The 19,056-nt window shown below is 41.7% G+C and overlaps 1 protein-coding gene across 9 annotated transcripts in view; it reads left to right on the top strand.

Annotated features, from left to right (window-relative positions):
- The first annotated feature begins 3,548 nt into the window (after positions 1 to 3,548).
- The window catches only part of fam161b (FAM161 centrosomal protein B), a 35,384-nt gene continuing 19,876 nt past the window's right edge, over positions 3,549 to 19,056 (top strand). For 2 of the 9 annotated variants that reach the window (XM_060829407.1, XM_060829413.1), the window contains exons 1-4: positions 3,563 to 3,864; positions 6,757 to 7,090; positions 8,213 to 8,349; positions 15,979 to 16,398. In XM_060829407.1, the coding sequence (XP_060685390.1) occupies positions 6,837 to 7,090; positions 8,213 to 8,349; positions 15,979 to 16,398 (811 nt within the window). In that variant the 5' untranslated portion in view covers positions 3,563 to 3,864; positions 6,757 to 6,836. Of the gene's footprint in view, positions 3,865 to 4,059; positions 4,328 to 5,074; positions 5,095 to 6,756; positions 7,091 to 7,834; positions 7,918 to 8,212; positions 8,350 to 15,978; positions 16,399 to 19,056 lie in introns of those variants that run through there. The other 7 variants (XM_060829409.1, XM_060829410.1, XM_060829408.1 and 4 more) reach the window with 7 other exon arrangements.

The raw sequence follows: 19,056 nt of genomic DNA on the forward strand, positions 1-19,056 counted from the left end.
TGCCAGAGAGTTATGGGATTGTGGAATTCATTGCCATGGAGTGCAGTAAAGGCCATTGAATGTCTTCAAGACAGAGATTGATAAATTCTTGACCTCGCAAGGATTTAAGGGCTACGGGGAGAATGCGGGTAAGTGGAGTTGAAATGCCCATCAGCCATGATTAACCGGCGGAGTAGACTCGATGGGGTGAATGCCTTACTTCCACTCCTATGTCTTATGGTCTTATCTTTCATTAGATAACAGCGTTCTGACTACTGGCTTTTACAGTTTTAGCAAGGCTTCTCTGTTTTAGACTTCTTTCCTGTTGGCAACACAGTGGCTCAGAGTTTTGCACTGGTGCTTCTCAGCACCCAAGACCTGGGTTCAATTCCACCCTTTTTGTCTGTGTGGAGGTTGCACTGTTTTCCTGTGTCTGTATGGGTTTCTCCGAGCTCTCTGGTTTCCTCCCACAGTCCAAAGAAGTAACAAAGAGGATTGATGAGGGCAGAGCGGTAGGTGTCATCTATATGGACTTCAGTAAGGCGTTCGACAAGGTTCCCCATGGGAGACTGATTAGCAAGGTTAGATCTCACGGAATACAGGGAGAACTAGCCATTTGGATACAGAACTGGCTCAAAGGTAGAAGGTAGATGGTAGTGGTGGAGGGTTGTTTGTCAGACTGGAGGCCTGTGACCAGTGGAGTGCCACAAGGATCGGTGCTGGGTCCTAAACTTTTTGTCATTTACATAAATGATTTGGATGCGAGAATAAGAGGTACAGTTAGTAAGTTTGCAGATGACACTAAAATTGGAGGTGTAGTGGACAGCGAAGAGGGCTACCTCAGATTACAACAAGATCTTGAGCAGATGGGGCAAGGGGTAGAGAAGTGGCAGATGGAGTTTAATTCAGATAAATGCAAGGTGCTGCATTTTGGGAAAGTAAATCTTAGAGGAACGTATATACTTAATGATAAGGTCCTAGGCAGTGTTGCTGAACAAAGAGACCTTGGAGTGCAGGTTCATAGCTCCTTGAAAGTGGAGTCGCAGATAGATAGGATAGTGAAGAAGGCGTTTGGTATGCTTTCCTTTATTGGTCAGAGTATTGAGTACAGGAGTTGGGAGGTCATGTTGTGGCTGTACAGGACATTGGTTAGGCCACTATTGGAATATTGCGTGCAATCTGGTCTCCTTCCTATTGGAAAGATGTTGTGAAACTTGAAAGGGTTCAGAAAAGATTTACAAGAATGTTGCCAGGGTTAGAGGATTTGAGCTATAGGAGAGGCTAAACAGTTTGGGGCTATTTTCTCTAGGAGGTGACCTTATAGAGGTTTACAAAATTATGAGGGGCATGGATAGGGTAAAGAGTCAAAGTCTTTTCCCTGGCATCGGGGGAGTCCAGAATTAGAGGGCATAAGTTTAGGGTGAGAGGGGATAGATATAAAAGAGACCTAAGGGGCAACTTTTTCACGCAGAGGGTGGTACGTGTATGGAATGAGCTGCCAGAGGAAGTGGTGGAGGCTGATACAATAGCAACATTGAGGCATTTGGATGGGTATATGAATAGGAAGGGTTTGGAGGGATATGGGCCCGATGCTGGCAGATGGGACTAGATTGGGTTGGGATATCTGATCGGCATGGACAGGTTGGACCAAAGGGTCTGTTTCCATGCTGTACATCTCTATGACTCTGTGACTACGTGCAGGCTAGGTGGATTGATGATGCTTAAATTGTCCATAATGGCCAGAAATGTGCAGGTGGGTTAACCATGGGAAATGCAGGGTTTCAGGGATTGGGTGGAGGGAAAGCTCTTCAGATGGTTCTTGTGAACTCAATGGGCTGAATGGCCTGCTTCCATACTGTAGGAATTCTATAAAATAAAAGCCAGTATTCCATTTGCCTTCCTTATTACCTGCAGAGCTTGTAAGCTAGCTTTGTTGTGAGGTGTGCACAAGGACTCCCAAATTCATCTATATTGTAGCTTTCTCAATTTACAAAACATTCAACTCCTCCATTCTTTCTGTCAAAGTGCATAACCTCACATTTTCCCACATTATATTCCATCCACTAAATCTTTAACTACTTATCTAAACTGTCTATGTCCCTCTGTAGACCCTTTGAAATATCCTCATCATTTGCCTTCCCACTTACTTTGTGCTAGCCACAAAATTGGCTATAGTACAATCACTTTCTTTATCCAAGTCATTAAAATATATTTTAAATACTTGTGGCCCCCAGTATTAATCCCTGTGGTATTCCTCTAGTTTCAGGTTGCCTTGCCGAAAATGCCGTTCTTAACCCTCTTTCTCTTTCCCCAATCCACTGTTCAAACTAATATACAACCTTTAATATCATAGGTCGCCTAACGTGGTACATTATCAAATGTTTCCGAAATTGAAAGTATATTACATCCACTGGCAAGCACGATTTTCCCTTCGAAAAGCCATGCTGAGTTTTCTTGATCATATCAGTATTTCTAAATGTTCTGCTATTAAATCCATTTGAATAATATTAACAACAAAAAAGGACCCAACTCTACATGAGCACTATCTCTCTCCTCTATCCAATTATCAATTCACTTAGTACACAAAAAGAAAAAAAACTGTGAATGCTGTATGTATGAAATTAAAAAAAAGAAAATGTTGGAAATACTCAGCAGGTTGACCCAGATGGTACTGACATACCTTCTAGATCATATTTTCTATGTTTCTGGTCAAGCAACATTTGTTGCGAGAGAGAACCAATGTCACATTTGAAGTTAATAACTTTTCATTAGAATTTGAAAACGTTAGAACTGATACAGGTTGTTAGCGGAGAGGTACGGGCGATCAAAAAGCAACGTCTGTGAACAAAAAGGCAAATATTGCAAAGCGGAAGAGAACGGGTTTGGCACACTCGCCGGTTGCGGCTGTTGCTAGCAACGTTTTTTGGGAAGTCGCTTCCTTGAGCTCCCGCAGCCTGTGTGATGTAGAAAAACCCCCAAAACATTGTTTCTGAAATGCACGCAAATTACTGTATTTCCAAGTCAGGGCGCTGTTCGAATTTGGAGGGATGGAATTACAAATTTGTGGGTAGCTATGCTGTGTGCAAATTGACTGTTTTACAACAGTCGAACAGTGTAGCGCTGGAAAGTATAACAGGTCAGGCAGCATCCCAGGAGGACGAGAATAGACGTTTTGGACATAAGCCCTTCTCCCAACACGTCGACTCTCCTGTCCCTTGGATGCTGCCTGCTGACCTGCAGTGCTTTTCCAGCGCCACACTTTTCGACTCTGATCTGCAGTCCTCACTTTCCCCTGTTTTACAACAGTAGCCAGACTTTAAAAATGCTTGAAGTAAACAAGAACGGGAAATTGCAGCATTTGTGGAGAAAACACAAGAGCGAGGCACTTCGAGTCCAGTCACCCCTGTGTGTTTCTCTCTCCCTGCTGCGTAACCGAGGCTGCACTGCAACAATACATGAATGGGAGAGGGCGGGCGCATGTGGAAGGAATGAACCAATCACAGACAGCGACGGACGTCTTGCGGCACCCATTGGTGGAGAGGGCGGGCCCTGGGCGATGATTGACATACGCAGCGCACAACCGGCCCGCGTCCAGGCGCCGCATTCACCCAGGACAGTGGATCCTGTGAACCCCTGGGGTGCGTTTGGCTTGTTCTGAACCTTCAAAAAATGACTTTCACTTGCGTCTTTCTTTTTGGAAGATGTCGGTGCCGTCGGGTTCGTCGTTTCTGAATAGTTCTTTACCTTGTCAGGGCCGGAGAGGCCTTAAAGTTGGGGGCCATTAACCCCGGAGCAATGTCAATAACCACCCCGACATTTCACAGCTAAATATGACAGGGACACGGCCAGGTTCTTGGTGGAGCTCACCGACACCCGACTGCTGAGGTATTTTGTCGAATTTTTTTTTTAATTTGGCCGTGCCTGTCTGTGTCAGCCCCTGCTAGGCCTCAGGCCTGCTGGTTTGTGCTAACTCTGGTTACCATGGTAACCGTGCCGCTGCAGAGGCTCGCTTGTGGCTTTATTCAGTATGGGCCCGAGTCAGTGTCACTCCTAACCGTGAGTGGGTGGTGTACACGTTACTGGCGGGGGAGGAATAAACCTGACCAGAACTGCTTGGACCATAGGAGCAGAAATTAGGCCATTCAGCCCATCGAGTCTGCTCCGCCATTCAATCATCGCTGATGAGTTTCCCGACTCCATTCTCCCCGTAATCCTTGATCCCCTCGACACTCGAGAACCTAACCAGCTCTGTCTTCAAAATACTCAATGACCTGTCATCCACAGCTCCCTGGCTGAAGAAGTTTCTTCTTATCGCTCATGGGAAAAAAATAGAGAAAACGCTCAACGGGTAGTATCTGTGGAGGAAGGTTCCTATTGTGGAAAGTACTCGGCATTATCAGTGCCTTTTTCAACAAGAGCAGATCTCCCCTTTTTTATTAGCTCTTGTTTTTGTTACCCTGCACCCCTTCCCCCCCCCCCCCCCTTTTGTTATTTTGCTCCTTCATTGTTTCTCTAAGTTCCGCCCCCCCGCCTTGCTTAAAACTTGTTCCATCTCCCAATATATTCTCCTGTACCTGTGTTTTTGCTTTTGCTGTTGTTTATATATTATTTACTATCTATGCTACTTAACTATGTGATGTGGCTGTATTGCTCGCAAGACGAAGCTTTTAACTGTGCCTCGGCACACCACAATAAATTCAATTCAAGTTCTGATAAAAGGCTGTCAATCTGTATTGTATAGCATCTGCCTGACATTTGAGTGTTTACAGCATTTTTCACTCTTCAGGTTTCTGACATCTGCATTATTTTGTTTAATATTCATTTATTTATGTGATGGTGAATGGTGGAGTATTTAATTTGTTTACTGGACTAGTACAGAGCCATGAGTTCAAATTCCATCTTTGCAGCCATGGAAATAGTCTATTCTTAGTGACAAAGATGCAATGGGCAAATTTGCAAGGAAAATATTAAAGAGGTGTAAAACCTATACTGCTATACAAAGTAAAATTTGAAAGAATTATGGATACTTGAAATCAGAAACAAAAACAGAAATTGCTGGAAAAACTCAGCAGGTCTGGCAGCATCTGTGGAGTGAAATTGAAGTTAATGCTTCAGGTCAGTGATTCTTCCTCAGAAGCTAGGAAGAGAGAGAACAATTGAACAAACAAAGCAGTGGATAGCAATCAGCCTAGGAGAATGAATTACTATTAATGGGGACTATTAGTGTCTAACAATGGGTTGTGTGTAACAGCAGACCATGTGATAATAAGTCCTGATGTGGGTGGGTGGGTGGGGGAGTTTGGGGTAAGGGGAAGTGGTGCTTTAAGCTCTCAAATTGTTGACCTCAGTATTGAGTTGAAAAGGCTGTAGAGTTCCCAAGCAGAAAATGAGGTGCCATTTTGGTGAGGGAACAAGTGGTGTGTTGAAGTATCAGGAAACTGGAAGCTCGGTCCTTTTTTTTGGCAAAATGTAGGTGTTCTGCAAAGTGATCACCCAGTCTACGACTTTGTTTCCCCAATGTGGTCTCCTATACATTTGGAGAGAAACCACTTTATGATGGTTAGGTAATGCAAATAGAAACAGGTAGCTTTATGATGTTGTTTTGATGAGAGAAAAACTGACTTTTTCTTAACATAGAGATTTAATTTAAAAATACTTTTCTGATTTCAGTAATTGAGATGTGGGTGACACTGGTCATTATTGTCCATCACTTGGCCCCCTGAAGTGTGGGACTGAAGTTTGATCTTTGCCAGACAAAAAGTAGATAATGGTAGAACATTTCTCTGAATTTTTGCAACAATTTCTATAGCCATTTTATTCTAGCACCAGCCGACTAATGAGCAGACAACGTTGTATACTGGAAATCAAACACCTGTCCTCTGATATGGAGGTCCAGTCATATATCCACTAAATTACCAAATGTATCTGTGTGAAACTTGAAAAGGTTCAGAAAAGATTTACAAGGATATTGCCAGGGTTGGAGAATCTGAGCTAGAGGGAGAGGCTGAACAGGCTGGGTACCTGTTTTCCCTAGAGCGTCGGAGGCTGTGGGGTGACCTTATAGAGGTTTACAAAATTGAGGGGCATGGATAGGATAAATAGGCAAAGTTTTTTCCCTGAGCTCGGGGAGTCCAGAACCAGAGGGCATAGGTTTAGGGTGAGAGGGGAAAGATATAAAAGAGACCTAAGGGGCAAACTTTTCATGCAGAGGTGGTATGTGTATGGAATGAGCTGCCGGAGGACGTGGTGGAGGCTGGTATAATTGCAACATTTAAGAGGCATTTGGATGGGTATATGAATAGGAGGGGTTTGGAGGGATATGGGCCGGATGCTGGCAGGTGGGTCTAGATTGCGTTGGGATATCTGGTCAGCATGGACGGGTTGGACCGAAGGGTCTGTTTCCATGCTGTACGTCTCTATGACTCTATCTGATAAAGTTGGAGCTTACATGCTACTAATTACAGGTCTTGGAAATTGAAGATCTGGATTAGTTTGTTAAATTTGCTTAGGATCTCTCTCAAAGTAACTGATGACTACAAATCTAAAGACTACAAACATTATACATTTTATTGTTAAGCCAAAAGTATGAACTCTGTTAAATGCTACCAGAGTAAAAGTATGAAATTCCCAGTAACATACAAAAGGTCAGTTAGTGTCTGAAAATGAACCTCTTTAGAAGATCTACTGTTACCTAGAAAGTTCAAGTCATGGTACGTTTTTGAAGTCATTACTTCTTAATGATTGCAATAAAATTATAATTGTTGTATGATCTTTCAGTAGGATATGTCTGAGCACAACAAGTTCCAGCAACGCAATTCTGATAACTGGATCTCTCTGGTCAAATAAAGCCAAACTAAATGGAGAATTTGGAACAAGATCAAATACTGTTTGAAAAACAGTACTATGAAGACCTTTTGGCCTTAAAAAACTCATGCAGGCAGAGGCTGCTGATTGTGGGCGAGCACTATGAGCTCCAGAAGAACAAATGCAACACGGAACATAAAAGTAATATGAAAAGTTTAGCATCAACAGAAGAACTAGACAAGTTTTTCATGAATAATGTACAACGAGTTCCTGTGAAGAATAGTCACTGTATACTGCATTCATCTGGGTGAGTCTGTGTGATCTAAGTAGATAAATCCACTCTGGTTAATGGGGTAATTTTGTTCCTCAGTTCTTATGCACTAATTTAGCACCTTTTGTTGAACCTTGGTTATTCAACAGCAAACTGCATTTTTGACGTAATTTTAATGTATCCAAACATTGCAGTGCATTCAACATCCGCATCATTAATAGAAACCCATTTTGGCACCAAGCTGCAGAAGGCCATACTAGGACAATTAGCTAAGTAAAAATGAGAGTTTTAGGGCACCTCTTAAAGAAGGCAAGAAAAGTAGCTAGCTCAAAGGAATTTCAGAACTTAGGGCCAATCCATCTGAAAATATGGCTGCCAAACTGCGGAACATTTAAAATTGGGGATGCATACAGTTAATATCTCAATAAAAGATACGCACTTTAGGAGCTGTTGAACATCCATGATCCTGATTAGCCAATTTGAAAACTACTAGTAATCTGTGAAGCAAAATAATTTTTGCTAATAATTGACCTCATACGATCTTGTTGATGCAGCATTTTGGAGTTCTATGCCCTATGCCAGGGTGGATGGATGTGGGTTTGCACTTCTGAATGCTGGCCATGAACCAGTTCTTATATAAAAGCATGTGGGAATTGCAGTGACTGTTTACAGACTGCTGTTTGAATTGACATCATATTTCACCGAATGTTTTAACCCTGAGACATTAGAAACAATATAGTCTTTCCTGTAATGGAATATAAACTTTGCAAGTTTGTTTTATCTATATTTCCTCACTATCTCCTTATGTATAACTGTCCTTCAGTCAAAGAAGCAAGGAAAATTGGACCTGAAACATGTCTGTGGTAAATTATAAAACTGCTTAGTGATAAATCAATGAAACGAAAATTTCTGCCAGTTGGACAATTGTCTCCTATTTCTGGAAATGTCCTTCTATATACTCTGCCTAGGATTTTTAGACTTGGATTTCATACAGACTCTGTTCTTTTTCTTAAATCATATAATACGAAGTGTGCACAACCACATATTATGATATTATGATATATATATTGTCTTTGAGCTAACTCTATCAGTATCAAATAAGCCTAACTGTTTCTTTTTTTAAACTTGCAGTGAATTATTACTATTTTTTTTTGTCAGAAACACAGTGATGAGAAAATCCTGCTCTGCAAATGAACTCAGAAGTTTAACTGATTCAGAGCTGAATGTTAAAAAGGATCCGAAGAAATCCAGCAGACCCAAGTCTGTTACTTCAGCTTGGACCTCACAGTTTACAGGTGAAGGTTTTCCCAACTGTATTAATACCACTGTGTAAATCTCAATTTCTTTGGATAGAAGAACACCTTTTCCAATGGATTAGTCGTCATTGGTCTATCTAAATTATGAGATATAATACTCATAAAATGAAAGTGCTACATATAAGGTGAACTTTAATATTACTTGTAGGAAAACTAATATGCAGTGCCCTTCAAACATGCTCCCTTAGTATTGAGACAGCTAACCCACTTGTGGTGCATGTCCACTGACCGCACTCCACCCCTGCCTCCAAGGTTGCACTTTCACATTATTTTGCAAACTTTCTGTCTTCTACTTATAAGACCAAAGTGAAGCAACATCAGCTTGGGAATGCTGAATTACAGAGAAATCAAGCTTTCCATAAAAACAAAATTTTCTGTTAGAAGGAGAAATATATAGAACCACATATCAAATATATAAGTGTATTTTATGTCTAAATGTCTTTTAGCACTTATTACAGATAGCTCTGGTAAAGACAATTATTGCTACTTAGAAGTTAAAATAACTGTCTTAATTTTTGTTTTAATAAAAGCAAAATATCTAAACTGGAGTTTCCTTCAAAATGTTACATTTTCCTTCACAATCAGATGTGATAGTGAAGGAAAATACAAAATCAGTTAGAGATTTGAGGCCCCCAAATACAGGCAGAGGCTGAATAGGCTGAGGCTGTTTTCCCTGGAGCGTTGGAGGCTGAGGGGTTACCTTTATAGAGGTTTACAAAATTGAGGGGCATGGATAGGGTAAATGAACAAAGTCTTTTCCCTGGGGTGGGGGAGTCCAGAACTAGAGGGCATAGGCTTAGGGTGAGAGGGAAAAGATATAAAGGAGACCTAAGGGGCAACTTTTTCATGCAAAGGATGTGGTGGAGGCGGGTACAATTGCAACATTTAAGAGGCATTTGGATGTGTATATGAATAGAAAGGGGTTGGAGGGATATGGGCCAGGTGCTGGCAGTTGGGACTAGATTGGGTTGGGATATCTGGTCGGCATGGACGAGTTGGACTGAAGGGTCTGTTTTCATGCTGTACATCTCTATGACTGTAAGTACGAGTGGGTATTCTGTAGCAACCAGGAGAAAGTGAGAACTGCAGATGCTGGAGATCAGAGCTGAAAAATGTGTTGCTGGAAAAGCGCAGCAGGTCAGGCAGCATCAAAGTAGCAACTGTCTGTAAATACTGGATAGGAAAGAGTTAGCTTCCCATCTCCCTATATGTGATTACGTCAGACAAATGGCACAGGAACAAGTAGTTCAGCAATCCAATCCATGTTAGTGTTTATGCTCCATTTGAGCATAATCCTATCTTTTCTCCTCTTAAAAACTACTCCTGTCCAGATCAGGTTCTGCCAGAACCACTGAGTGCCTGACCTCATTACACCTTTGGTTCAAACATGGACAAAGAGCTGAATTCCAAAACTGACACCATATGTCACTGAATGAATGAGACATTGGAAACAATATAGTCTTTTTGGAGGGATTCCTGAAGGACAGGATATACATGTATTTGGAAAGGCAAGGACTGCTTAGGGGTATTCAGCATGGCTTTGTGTTTGGGAAATCATGTCTCACAAACTTGAGTTTTTCAAAAAATACAGACTTTTCTTATAGTGGAAAATAAAGTTTAAGGTGAGAGTGACAGTCATACAGCATGGAAACAGACCTTTCGGTCCAACCCGTCCATGCAAACATAATCCCAAACTAAACTAGTCGCACTTGCCTGCTCCTGGCCCATATTCCTCCAAACCTTTCTTATTCATTTATCTATCCAAGTGTCTTTAAAACATTGTATTTGTACTGGCGTCCACCACTTCCTCCGTAAGTTAATTTCTTTTTTCATTCATAAGATGAGGGCCTCACTGCCTCCATCCAAGGCCCTAAAGGAGCCTTCCACATCCATCAAAGTTTCACCTGCACATCCACCAATATCATTTATCGTAGCCGTTGCTTCCGATGCAGTCTCCTCTACATTGGGGAGACTGGACGCCTCCTAGCAGGACGCTTTAGGGAACATCTCCAAGACACCCGCACCAATCAACCCCACCACCCTGTGGCCCAACATTTCAACTCCCCTCCCACTTTGCCAAGGACATGCAGACCCTCCTCCTCCACCGCTGTTCCCTCACCACCCAATGCCTGGAGGAAGAATGCCTCATCATCCACCTCGGAACACTTCAACCCCATGGCATCAATGTGGGTTTCACCAGTTTCCCCATTTCCCCTTCCCCCACCTCACCCCAGCTCCAGCCTTCCAGCTCAGCACTGTCTTCATGACCTGTCCTACCTGCCTATCTTCCTTTCCACCTATCCACTCCACCCTCCTCTCTGACCCCATTCACCCATTGTACTCTTTGCTACCTTTCCCCACCCTCCTCCCTGACTTATCACCTCCATTCCACTCCCATTCACCTATTGTACTCTGTTACTTTCTCCCCACCCCCACCCCCTCTCATTTATCTCTCCACCCTGCAGGCTCCCTGCCTCTATTCCCGAAACGTCGATTTTCCTGCTCCTCGGATGCTGCCTGACCTACTGTGCTTTTCCAGCACCTCTAATCTAGACTCTGGTTTCCAGCATCTGCAGTCCTTGTTTTTACCAAGCAGCATTTATTGCCCATCCCTAATTGACCAGAAGGCAGTTAAGAATCGACCACATTGCTGTGGGTCTGGCATCACATGTAAGCTTAACATGCTAAGGATGTCGGTTTCCTTTCCTAAAGGATGTTAGTAAACCAGATGGGTTTTTCTGACAATCAATTATGGATTCATGGTCATCATTAGATTCTTAAATCCAGATATTTATTGAATTCTAATTCCACCATCCACCAGGGCAGATTTGAACCCAGGTCCCGAGAACATTATCTGGGTCTCTGGATTAACAACAGTCCAGTGATAATAGCACTAGGCCATTGCCTCCCCCATTCCACACGCAAATCACTTTGTAAAGATTTGCCTTATGTCTTCTATAGATCCCTCTCCTCTCATCTTGAAAATGTACCCCTAGTCTTGAAATTTCCCATCCCATTAACTCTATCTATGCCTCTCATTATTTTAGAAACTTTTATCAGGTTGCCTCTCAACTACCTATGTTCCAGTAAAGAAAGTCTCAGCCATTCCAGCCTTTCTTTATAACTTGAACCTTCCATGTTGGCAACATCCTGGAGAATCTTTTCTGAACCCTGTTCAGTTTGATGAATTCTTTCCTATAATTGGATGACCAGAATTAGACATTGTATTCCAGAACAGGCCTCACCAACGTCCTGTACAACCTCAACGCGACTTCCCAACTCCTATACTCAAAGGTCTGAGCAATGAAGGCAACAATGCCAAATGCCTTTTTAACCATCTTGTCTATATGTGATGCAAACTTCAAAGAATTATGACCCTGCACCCCTAGATCCCTCTGTTCTCCAACACTATCCCCTACATTTAATTATATAAGCCAAAATGCAATACTTCTCATTTATCCAGATTGAACTCCATCTGCCATTTTCCAGCCCATTAACCTATTTGATGAAAAACCCCTTTGGATTCTTAGTGAAGAAGGTTTTCTGTGCATCAATTTTGCCTTGACGTCAAGGCTGTATTCAACTGAGTATGGTATCAAGGAACCCTAGCAAAACTGGAATTATTGCATATTGGGGCAAACTCTCCACTGGTTGGAGTCACACTTGGCACATAGGAAGATGGTCATGGTTGTTAGAGGTCAGTGATCTCAGCTCCTGGCCATTTCTGCAGGAGTTCCTTCATGTCAGTTGTTCCATACATCTTCAGCTGTTCCATCAATTGCTTTTGCTCCATCATAAAGTCAGAAATGCGGATGGTTGCAGATGATTCTGTAATATGCAGCCCCAATGGTGACTGCTCAGATACTGAAGCAGTCTATATTCAAATGCAGTAAGATCTAGTTAGTATCCAAGCTTGAGCTGTCCAGTGGCAAGTGACATTCACATTACCCAAATGCAAGGCAATGTCAATTTCTAGTAAGAGACAATCAAACCACTGCGCATCAACATTCAGTGGTGTTACTAACACTGAATCTCCCACGATCAACATCTTTGAAATTATTGACCAGAAATTCAACTGGACTCATCGCATAAACAGTGGCTACAGGATCAGGTCAGAAGCTAGGAATACTATGGTGAGTAACTCCCCTCCTGACTTCCCAAAACCTGTCCCACATTCTACAAGGTACAAGTCAGGAATGTGATGAAATTCACCCCACTTGCCTCAATCATCCAGGACAAAGTAACCCACTTTATTGGCACCATATCCACAAATATCCACTTCTCCTACCACCAATGTTCACTAGCAACAGTGTATACTGTCTGCAAGATGCATTGCAGAAATTCTCCAAAGATCCTTAAACAGTGCCTTCCAAACCCAAGACCTTTTCCATCTAAAAAGACCAGGGTAGCAGATGTGTAAGCACACTGCCACCTGAAAGTTCTCCTCCAAGCTGCTTACCATTCTAACTTGGAAATATGTTTTCTTTACTGTGACAGAGTCAAACTCCTGGAATTCCCAAGGGCATTGTGGTTCAAAAAGATAGCACCTCATCTTTCAAGGGCAACTAAAGGCAGGCAATAAGTACTGGCTAGCCAGTGATGTGCACATCCCACAAGTAAATTTTTTTTAAAAATATCATTCTACCCTCAATTTATTCCCTTCTCTTTTAAATGCCTCTCTCACTTGCCATTGAATACATCTACACTTTTTTGCTTCAACTATTTTCTGCGTTTGAGAGTTCCACATGCTTACCGTTTCTTGGATCGTCTTTTTTTGGTTTCACTTTTGGGTCTCTTAATAACTGTTTTATATTGTCTGAAATAGCAAGATTCAGGTCAAAGAAAATTATTTCCATATCCACGCTATCAAAATGTTTGTAATATTGATCATCTCCATTTGGCCATCCATCTATCTCTCATTGTTTTCAAGATAGAAGGAGACCCAGCCTGTTAATCCTTTCTAATATGTATACCAGCACATTTCTGGTTTAACTCTTGTAAATTTTAACTGCACCCTCTCAATTGCCATGTTTTATAATATGGTGACCAGAACTGCTCAAAATACTTTAAGCTTAGAATCTAAACTTTCTGGTCTAAATTTCATGGAATATACTGTGGAAAATGTGAGATTATGCACTTTGGCAGGAAGAATAGTGGAACTGAATATCATTTAAATGGAAAAAGACTGCTGAAAGCTGAAGGAGTTCAGGATAATCGCACATAAACCACAAAACAAAAAGTTAGCATACAAGTTCAGACACTTGTGAAATGGAATGCTGGCCTTTATTTCAAAGGGAATGAGCTATAGAAATAGAGATGTATAGAGAAATAGAGAGAAATATAGAATAGAGCTATAGAAACGTCGATTCTCCTGCTCCTCGGATGCTGCCTGGCCTGCAGTGTTTTTCCAGCACATTTTTCAACTATAGAAATAGAGAAGTCTTGTTAAAGCAATACAAGACACTAGTTGGACCACACTGAGAATACTTCAAACAGTCCTTCTCTTCTCTCAGGAAAGGTGTATTGGCATTGGAGGCAGTCCAGAGAAGGTTCATTATGTTAATCCCAGATATTAAGGGATGGTACTATGAGTAAAGGTTGAGTAAAGTAACCTCATTGAAACGTATAAGATTCTGAGGGGGTGTGACAAGCAATATGTGGAAACTCTGTTTCTCCATATGGAACAGACTAGAACCAGAGGGCATGATCTCAGGATAAGAGATTACTTAAAGACCGAGATGAGGCAGAATTTCTTCTCCGAAAGAAATGAACCTATGCAGTTCTTCATCACCGAGGGCTGTAAAGGCTGGGTTGTTAAGTATATTGAAGGCTGAGATAGACAATTTTTAATGAGGAAAATACTGGCGAGGTGGAGTTGAGGAACATCAGATCAGCCATGATCTCAGACTTGATGGGCTGAATAGCCTGCATTATGTTTCTATGTCTTATGGTAAATGAGATTTGATATCAATCATAAATTCTCTACTTTTTAATTCTGTTCTTTCAGAAGAAAGGTCTTATGCTCATTTATTTAATGGCTTTGATAACCAGTGGCACAATGCTTTGCAATGATATATTTGTACTCGGAGATACCTATGTACCTCCATCCTACCTAGATCTGCAGCTTCTAAATGACTGATACTACTTTAACCTATGCCAGCTGTAGGAATATACAAGCAAGATGTGGCAATAGACAGTCAAAAAAAGAGTGGTAAAGATAATTTTCTCTGTGAAAGACTTTTGTTTGAGAATGCACAACTAATTTTATTTTATGTGATATTAACCTCACTAGCAAGGCATGCATGTATTATCTATTCATTTATTGGTCATGAGATAGCAGGAGTGAGCCAACCTCTTGATCAGCTGCAGTCCGTACAGCTATTTGGAAGGGAATTCCAGATCCTTGACACAATGATAGTGGACGAACAGTATTATAGTTCCAGGTCAGGATGGTTTGAGGCTTGAAGGGGAGCTCTTAGATTATGGTGGTGCCATATGACTTTCTAAGTTGTTCAGGTTTGAAATTTGGAAAATGCTAAAGAAACTATGGTGAGCCTGGAGTGCATTTTGTTGATCTATCCAGTAATGAAATCAAGAGAACTACAAACTCTGAAGCTTTCAATGGAAAATTATTGAGGAACAATGATTTGACCACTCCAACAACTCTCCAAGTTGACTTGTTTGTAATATTAAAACAAAGATAAAAATTATAAAACACCCATCTCTCCCATATAATGGGTGATAGACAGTGCAGTAATTACACAAACCTTTTAAAAAGAAAGATAAGGGTGGTTGATATGATGAAATATATAATTCACGTTAGCTCACAGGGCATTCTCCTGAGCATGCTGGTTGTTGTGGCAGGTAAGAAGAAAAATGACTTTGTATGTGACCTATGTTACAACTAATCTGAGTGCATTTGATATCCAAAGTGGAAAACTACTCTGCTTTAGAAAATATTTATCTTGGAACCAGAAAAATATGCAAAGATTGTAAACTGATCATATTCCTTGACCAGACAATATAGAACATGGATCTCAGGATAAGAAGTTGATAATTAGAAATGGGCTGAGGAGAAATATTTTCACTTTTTTCTTTCAAATTCTCGACCCCAACCTCCATTACTGAATATATTCAGAGCTGAGATAGACAAATGTTTGTTTGCTGAGGGAACCTTGCTATATGAGGAGTTAGCAGAAAATTGGAGTTGATACAGAAAATTGGCTGTAATATTATTGAATGGTGGTGTAAGCTTAGGGCACCTATGAACAATTTCTTTACTTAAAATGGTTAGAATATGGATTTGTTACCACAGTGAGTGGTTGAGCTAGGTAAAATCACTGCTTTTAAGGAAATCCTAGACAAGTACAAGGGGGAAGGAAATAGAAGGATATGTTAATAGAGTGAGATAATGAAAAAATGGGTTGTAGCTCTTATGGAGCCAAGTGGCTTTCATGGATCAGTTGGGCTAAATGGCTGATTTGTGCTGTAAGTAATTAGGAACAGTGGAATTAAATGCATCAAATTTATGGATGTTTCTACACCTTGTAAAGAACCTGCGTAGCACCACGTTGTGCATGTACTTTCTTACTAAATATTTCTTTGCAGTTCCTCAGCCATTTGACATGACGATGCGGGAAAGTCAAAAGAAGATTCAACTTCTCAGATCCAGACTATTGCTGGAAATAGCAAAGGAGCAATTGGAAACACAGGACCGGGAAGTGACAGAATGCCAGAAGAAATTCCGGGCTCTTCCTGTACCAGCTCATGTTTATCTTCAACTTTATGAAGAAATGAATGAACAGAATGACGAAAGGAGAAGAAGAGGACGAGAGAAGCGGAAAGAATTCCTGATGTCCACACAGAAACCATTCAGTTTTACTGAGAAGGAAGAGGAGGAGAAAAAAGAGAATGAGAAGTTGAAACTACAGATCAGTGAAGTCATACCAGAAACGGTGAAGAAGGCAAAACCGATAAAGAAAATTCCACTGTCTGTTAAAGATCCAACAGTAAGCGAGAAGCTAAAAGGTAAGCTGAGTAACTGATTGTAGACTAGTCATTGTAAATATGTATTGCATTGTGCTGAAGTATTCAGACCACGCTACATATAGGAACTAAAGTAGAATTCCCCATCTCCAGATGGAATAGTAACCTGATCTTTGGCATCTGCCTATGCAGCTCTTGACTAGAAATAGGAGCTGCCTTGAGAGCAGTTAATGGCAGAAGTGGGGATAGGAAATCTATTTATTTTTTCTTCATTGCGTTTTTGTTTCTGGTCCTGGCTCTTCCAGTGTACAAGAGGATATTTGCTGTAGAAATCCTGAGAACAAACTAACATGCTTACAATTGCATGTCATACAATCATAGAGATGTACAGCATGAAAACAGACCCTTAGGTCCAACCTGTCCACGCCAACCAAATATCTCAACCCAATCTAATCCCATCTGCCAGCACCCGGCCCATATCCCTCCAAACCCTTCCTATTCATATACCCATCCAATGCCTCTTAAATGTTGCAATTGTACCAGCCTCCACTACATCCTCTGGCAGTTCATTCCATACATGCACCACCCACTGCGTGAAAAAGTTGCCCCTTAGGAGGTCCCTTTTTATATCTTTCCCCTCTCTCCCTAAACCTATACCCTCTAGTTCTGGACTCCTCGATCCCAGGGAAAAGACTTTGTCTATTCGTTGTGGTTCTGTTCGCTGAGCTGGGAAATTGTGTTGCAGACATTTCGTCTCCTGTCTAGGTGACATCCTCAGTGCATGGGAGCCTCCTGTGAAGCGCTTCTGTGATGTTTCCTCCGGCATTTATAGTGATCTGTACTTGCCGCTTCCAGTTGTCAGTTCCACCTGTCCGCTGCAGTGGCCGACATATTGGGTCCAGGTCGATGTGCTTATTGATTTGAATTTGTGGATGAGTGCCATGCCTTTAGGAATTCCCTGGGTGTTCTCTGTTTGGCTTGTCCTACAATAGTAGTGTTGTCCCAGTCGAACTCATGTTGCTTGTCATCTAAATGTGTGGCTAAAGGATAGCTGGTCATGTCGTTTTGTGGCTAGTTGGTGTTCATGGATGCAGACCGTTAGCTGTCTTCCAGTTTATCCCATGTAGTGTTTTGTGCAGTCCTTGCATGGAATTTTGTACACTACATTGGTTTTGCTCATGCTGGGTATCGGGTCCTTTGTCCTGGTGAGTTGTTGTCTGAGAGTGGCTGTTGGTTTGTATGCTGTTATGAGTCCTAGTGGTCACAGTAGTCTGGCTGTCAGTTCAGAAATGTTTTTGATGTATGGTAGTGTGGCTAGTCCTTTAGATTGTGGCATGTCCTCATTCCGTTGTCTTTCCCTTAGGCATCTGTTGATGAAATTGCGGGGGTATCCGTTTTTGGTGAATACATTGTTTGGGGGGTTTTTTCTTCCTCTTTTTGCAGTTCTGGTGTACTGCATTGTGTTGTGGCCCTTTTGAACAGTGTCTTTTTTGCTTTCATAGTTTGGGACTTGGTATGTGAGTGTGGCTTTCCTGTATACCTTTGTGGTGAATTCTCTGTTCGGTGTTCTCTGCACCATCATGTCTAGGAGTGGGAGTTGGTTGTCCTTTTTCTTCCTCTCTCTCGTGAATCGGATTCCTGTGAGTGTGGCGTTGATGATCCGGTGTGTGTTCTCTATATCTGTGTTTTTAATGATTACAAAGGTGTCATCCACATATCTGACCCAGAGTTTGGATTGAATTTGCGGTAAGACTGTTTGTTCTAACCTTTGCATTACCGCTTCTTCTATGAGTCCAGAGATGGGTGAGACCATGGGTGTGCCGTTGATTTGTTCATATATTTGGTTGTTGAATGTGAAGTGTGTTGTGAGGCACAGGTCCAGTAGTTTGAGTATGCAGTCTTTGTTGATAGGTTCCCCATCTTGTTGTCTGTTCTGTATGTCCAGCAGGTTGCCTATTGTTTCTCTGGCTAGGATTTTGTCGATAGAGGTGAACAGTGCCATTACATCGAATGAGACCATAGTTTCTTCCTTGTTTATGTGTGTATTTCTGATGATGTCCAAGAATTCCTGTGTTGACTGTATAGAGTGTCTGAATCCGCTGATCAGGTGTTTCCGTTTCTGCTGTAGTTCTTTAGCCAGTTTGTGTGATGGTGTCCTTGGTAGTGATACTATGGGTCTGAGTGGGATGTTTGGTTTGTGCACTTTAGGTAATCCATAGAATCTGGGGGTGTTGTTGCTTTCAGGTTTCATTCTCTGTAGGTCAAACCTGGTTATCTGTCAGTTTTTTTTGTAGGTTCCTCAGTGTGTTGTTTATCCTATTGGTGAGCTGTGGGATGGGGTCAAACTCCCTCTTTTGGTAGGTGTTGGGATCTGCAAGTAGTTGTTGTGCTTTTTGGATGTACTCTGCTTTGTCCAGGATGACCGTCATTCTGCCTTTTGTCTGCTGGTAATATAATTATGTTCTTATTATTTCTTAGTGTTTTTAGAGCTTCCCTCTCCTTGGTGTTGAGGTTATGTGTTTGTCTTTTCCTTGTTATCAGGGGTACGATACTTTGTCTCACTGTTTGTTGTGTCTCTTCTGTCAGTCCATTGTTTCCGAGTGTGCATTCTAGTGCTGCTAGGAGGTCTGCTGTTTAAGCGTCCCTGTGGTTGTAGTTGAATCCCTTGGCCAGTATTGTTCTTTCCGTGTCTGTGGGAGA

Source organism: Hemiscyllium ocellatum, chromosome 8 (assembly GCF_020745735.1).
Source record: "Hemiscyllium ocellatum isolate sHemOce1 chromosome 8, sHemOce1.pat.X.cur, whole genome shotgun sequence".
NCBI classification, from domain to species: Eukaryota; Metazoa; Chordata; class Chondrichthyes; order Orectolobiformes; family Hemiscylliidae; genus Hemiscyllium; species Hemiscyllium ocellatum.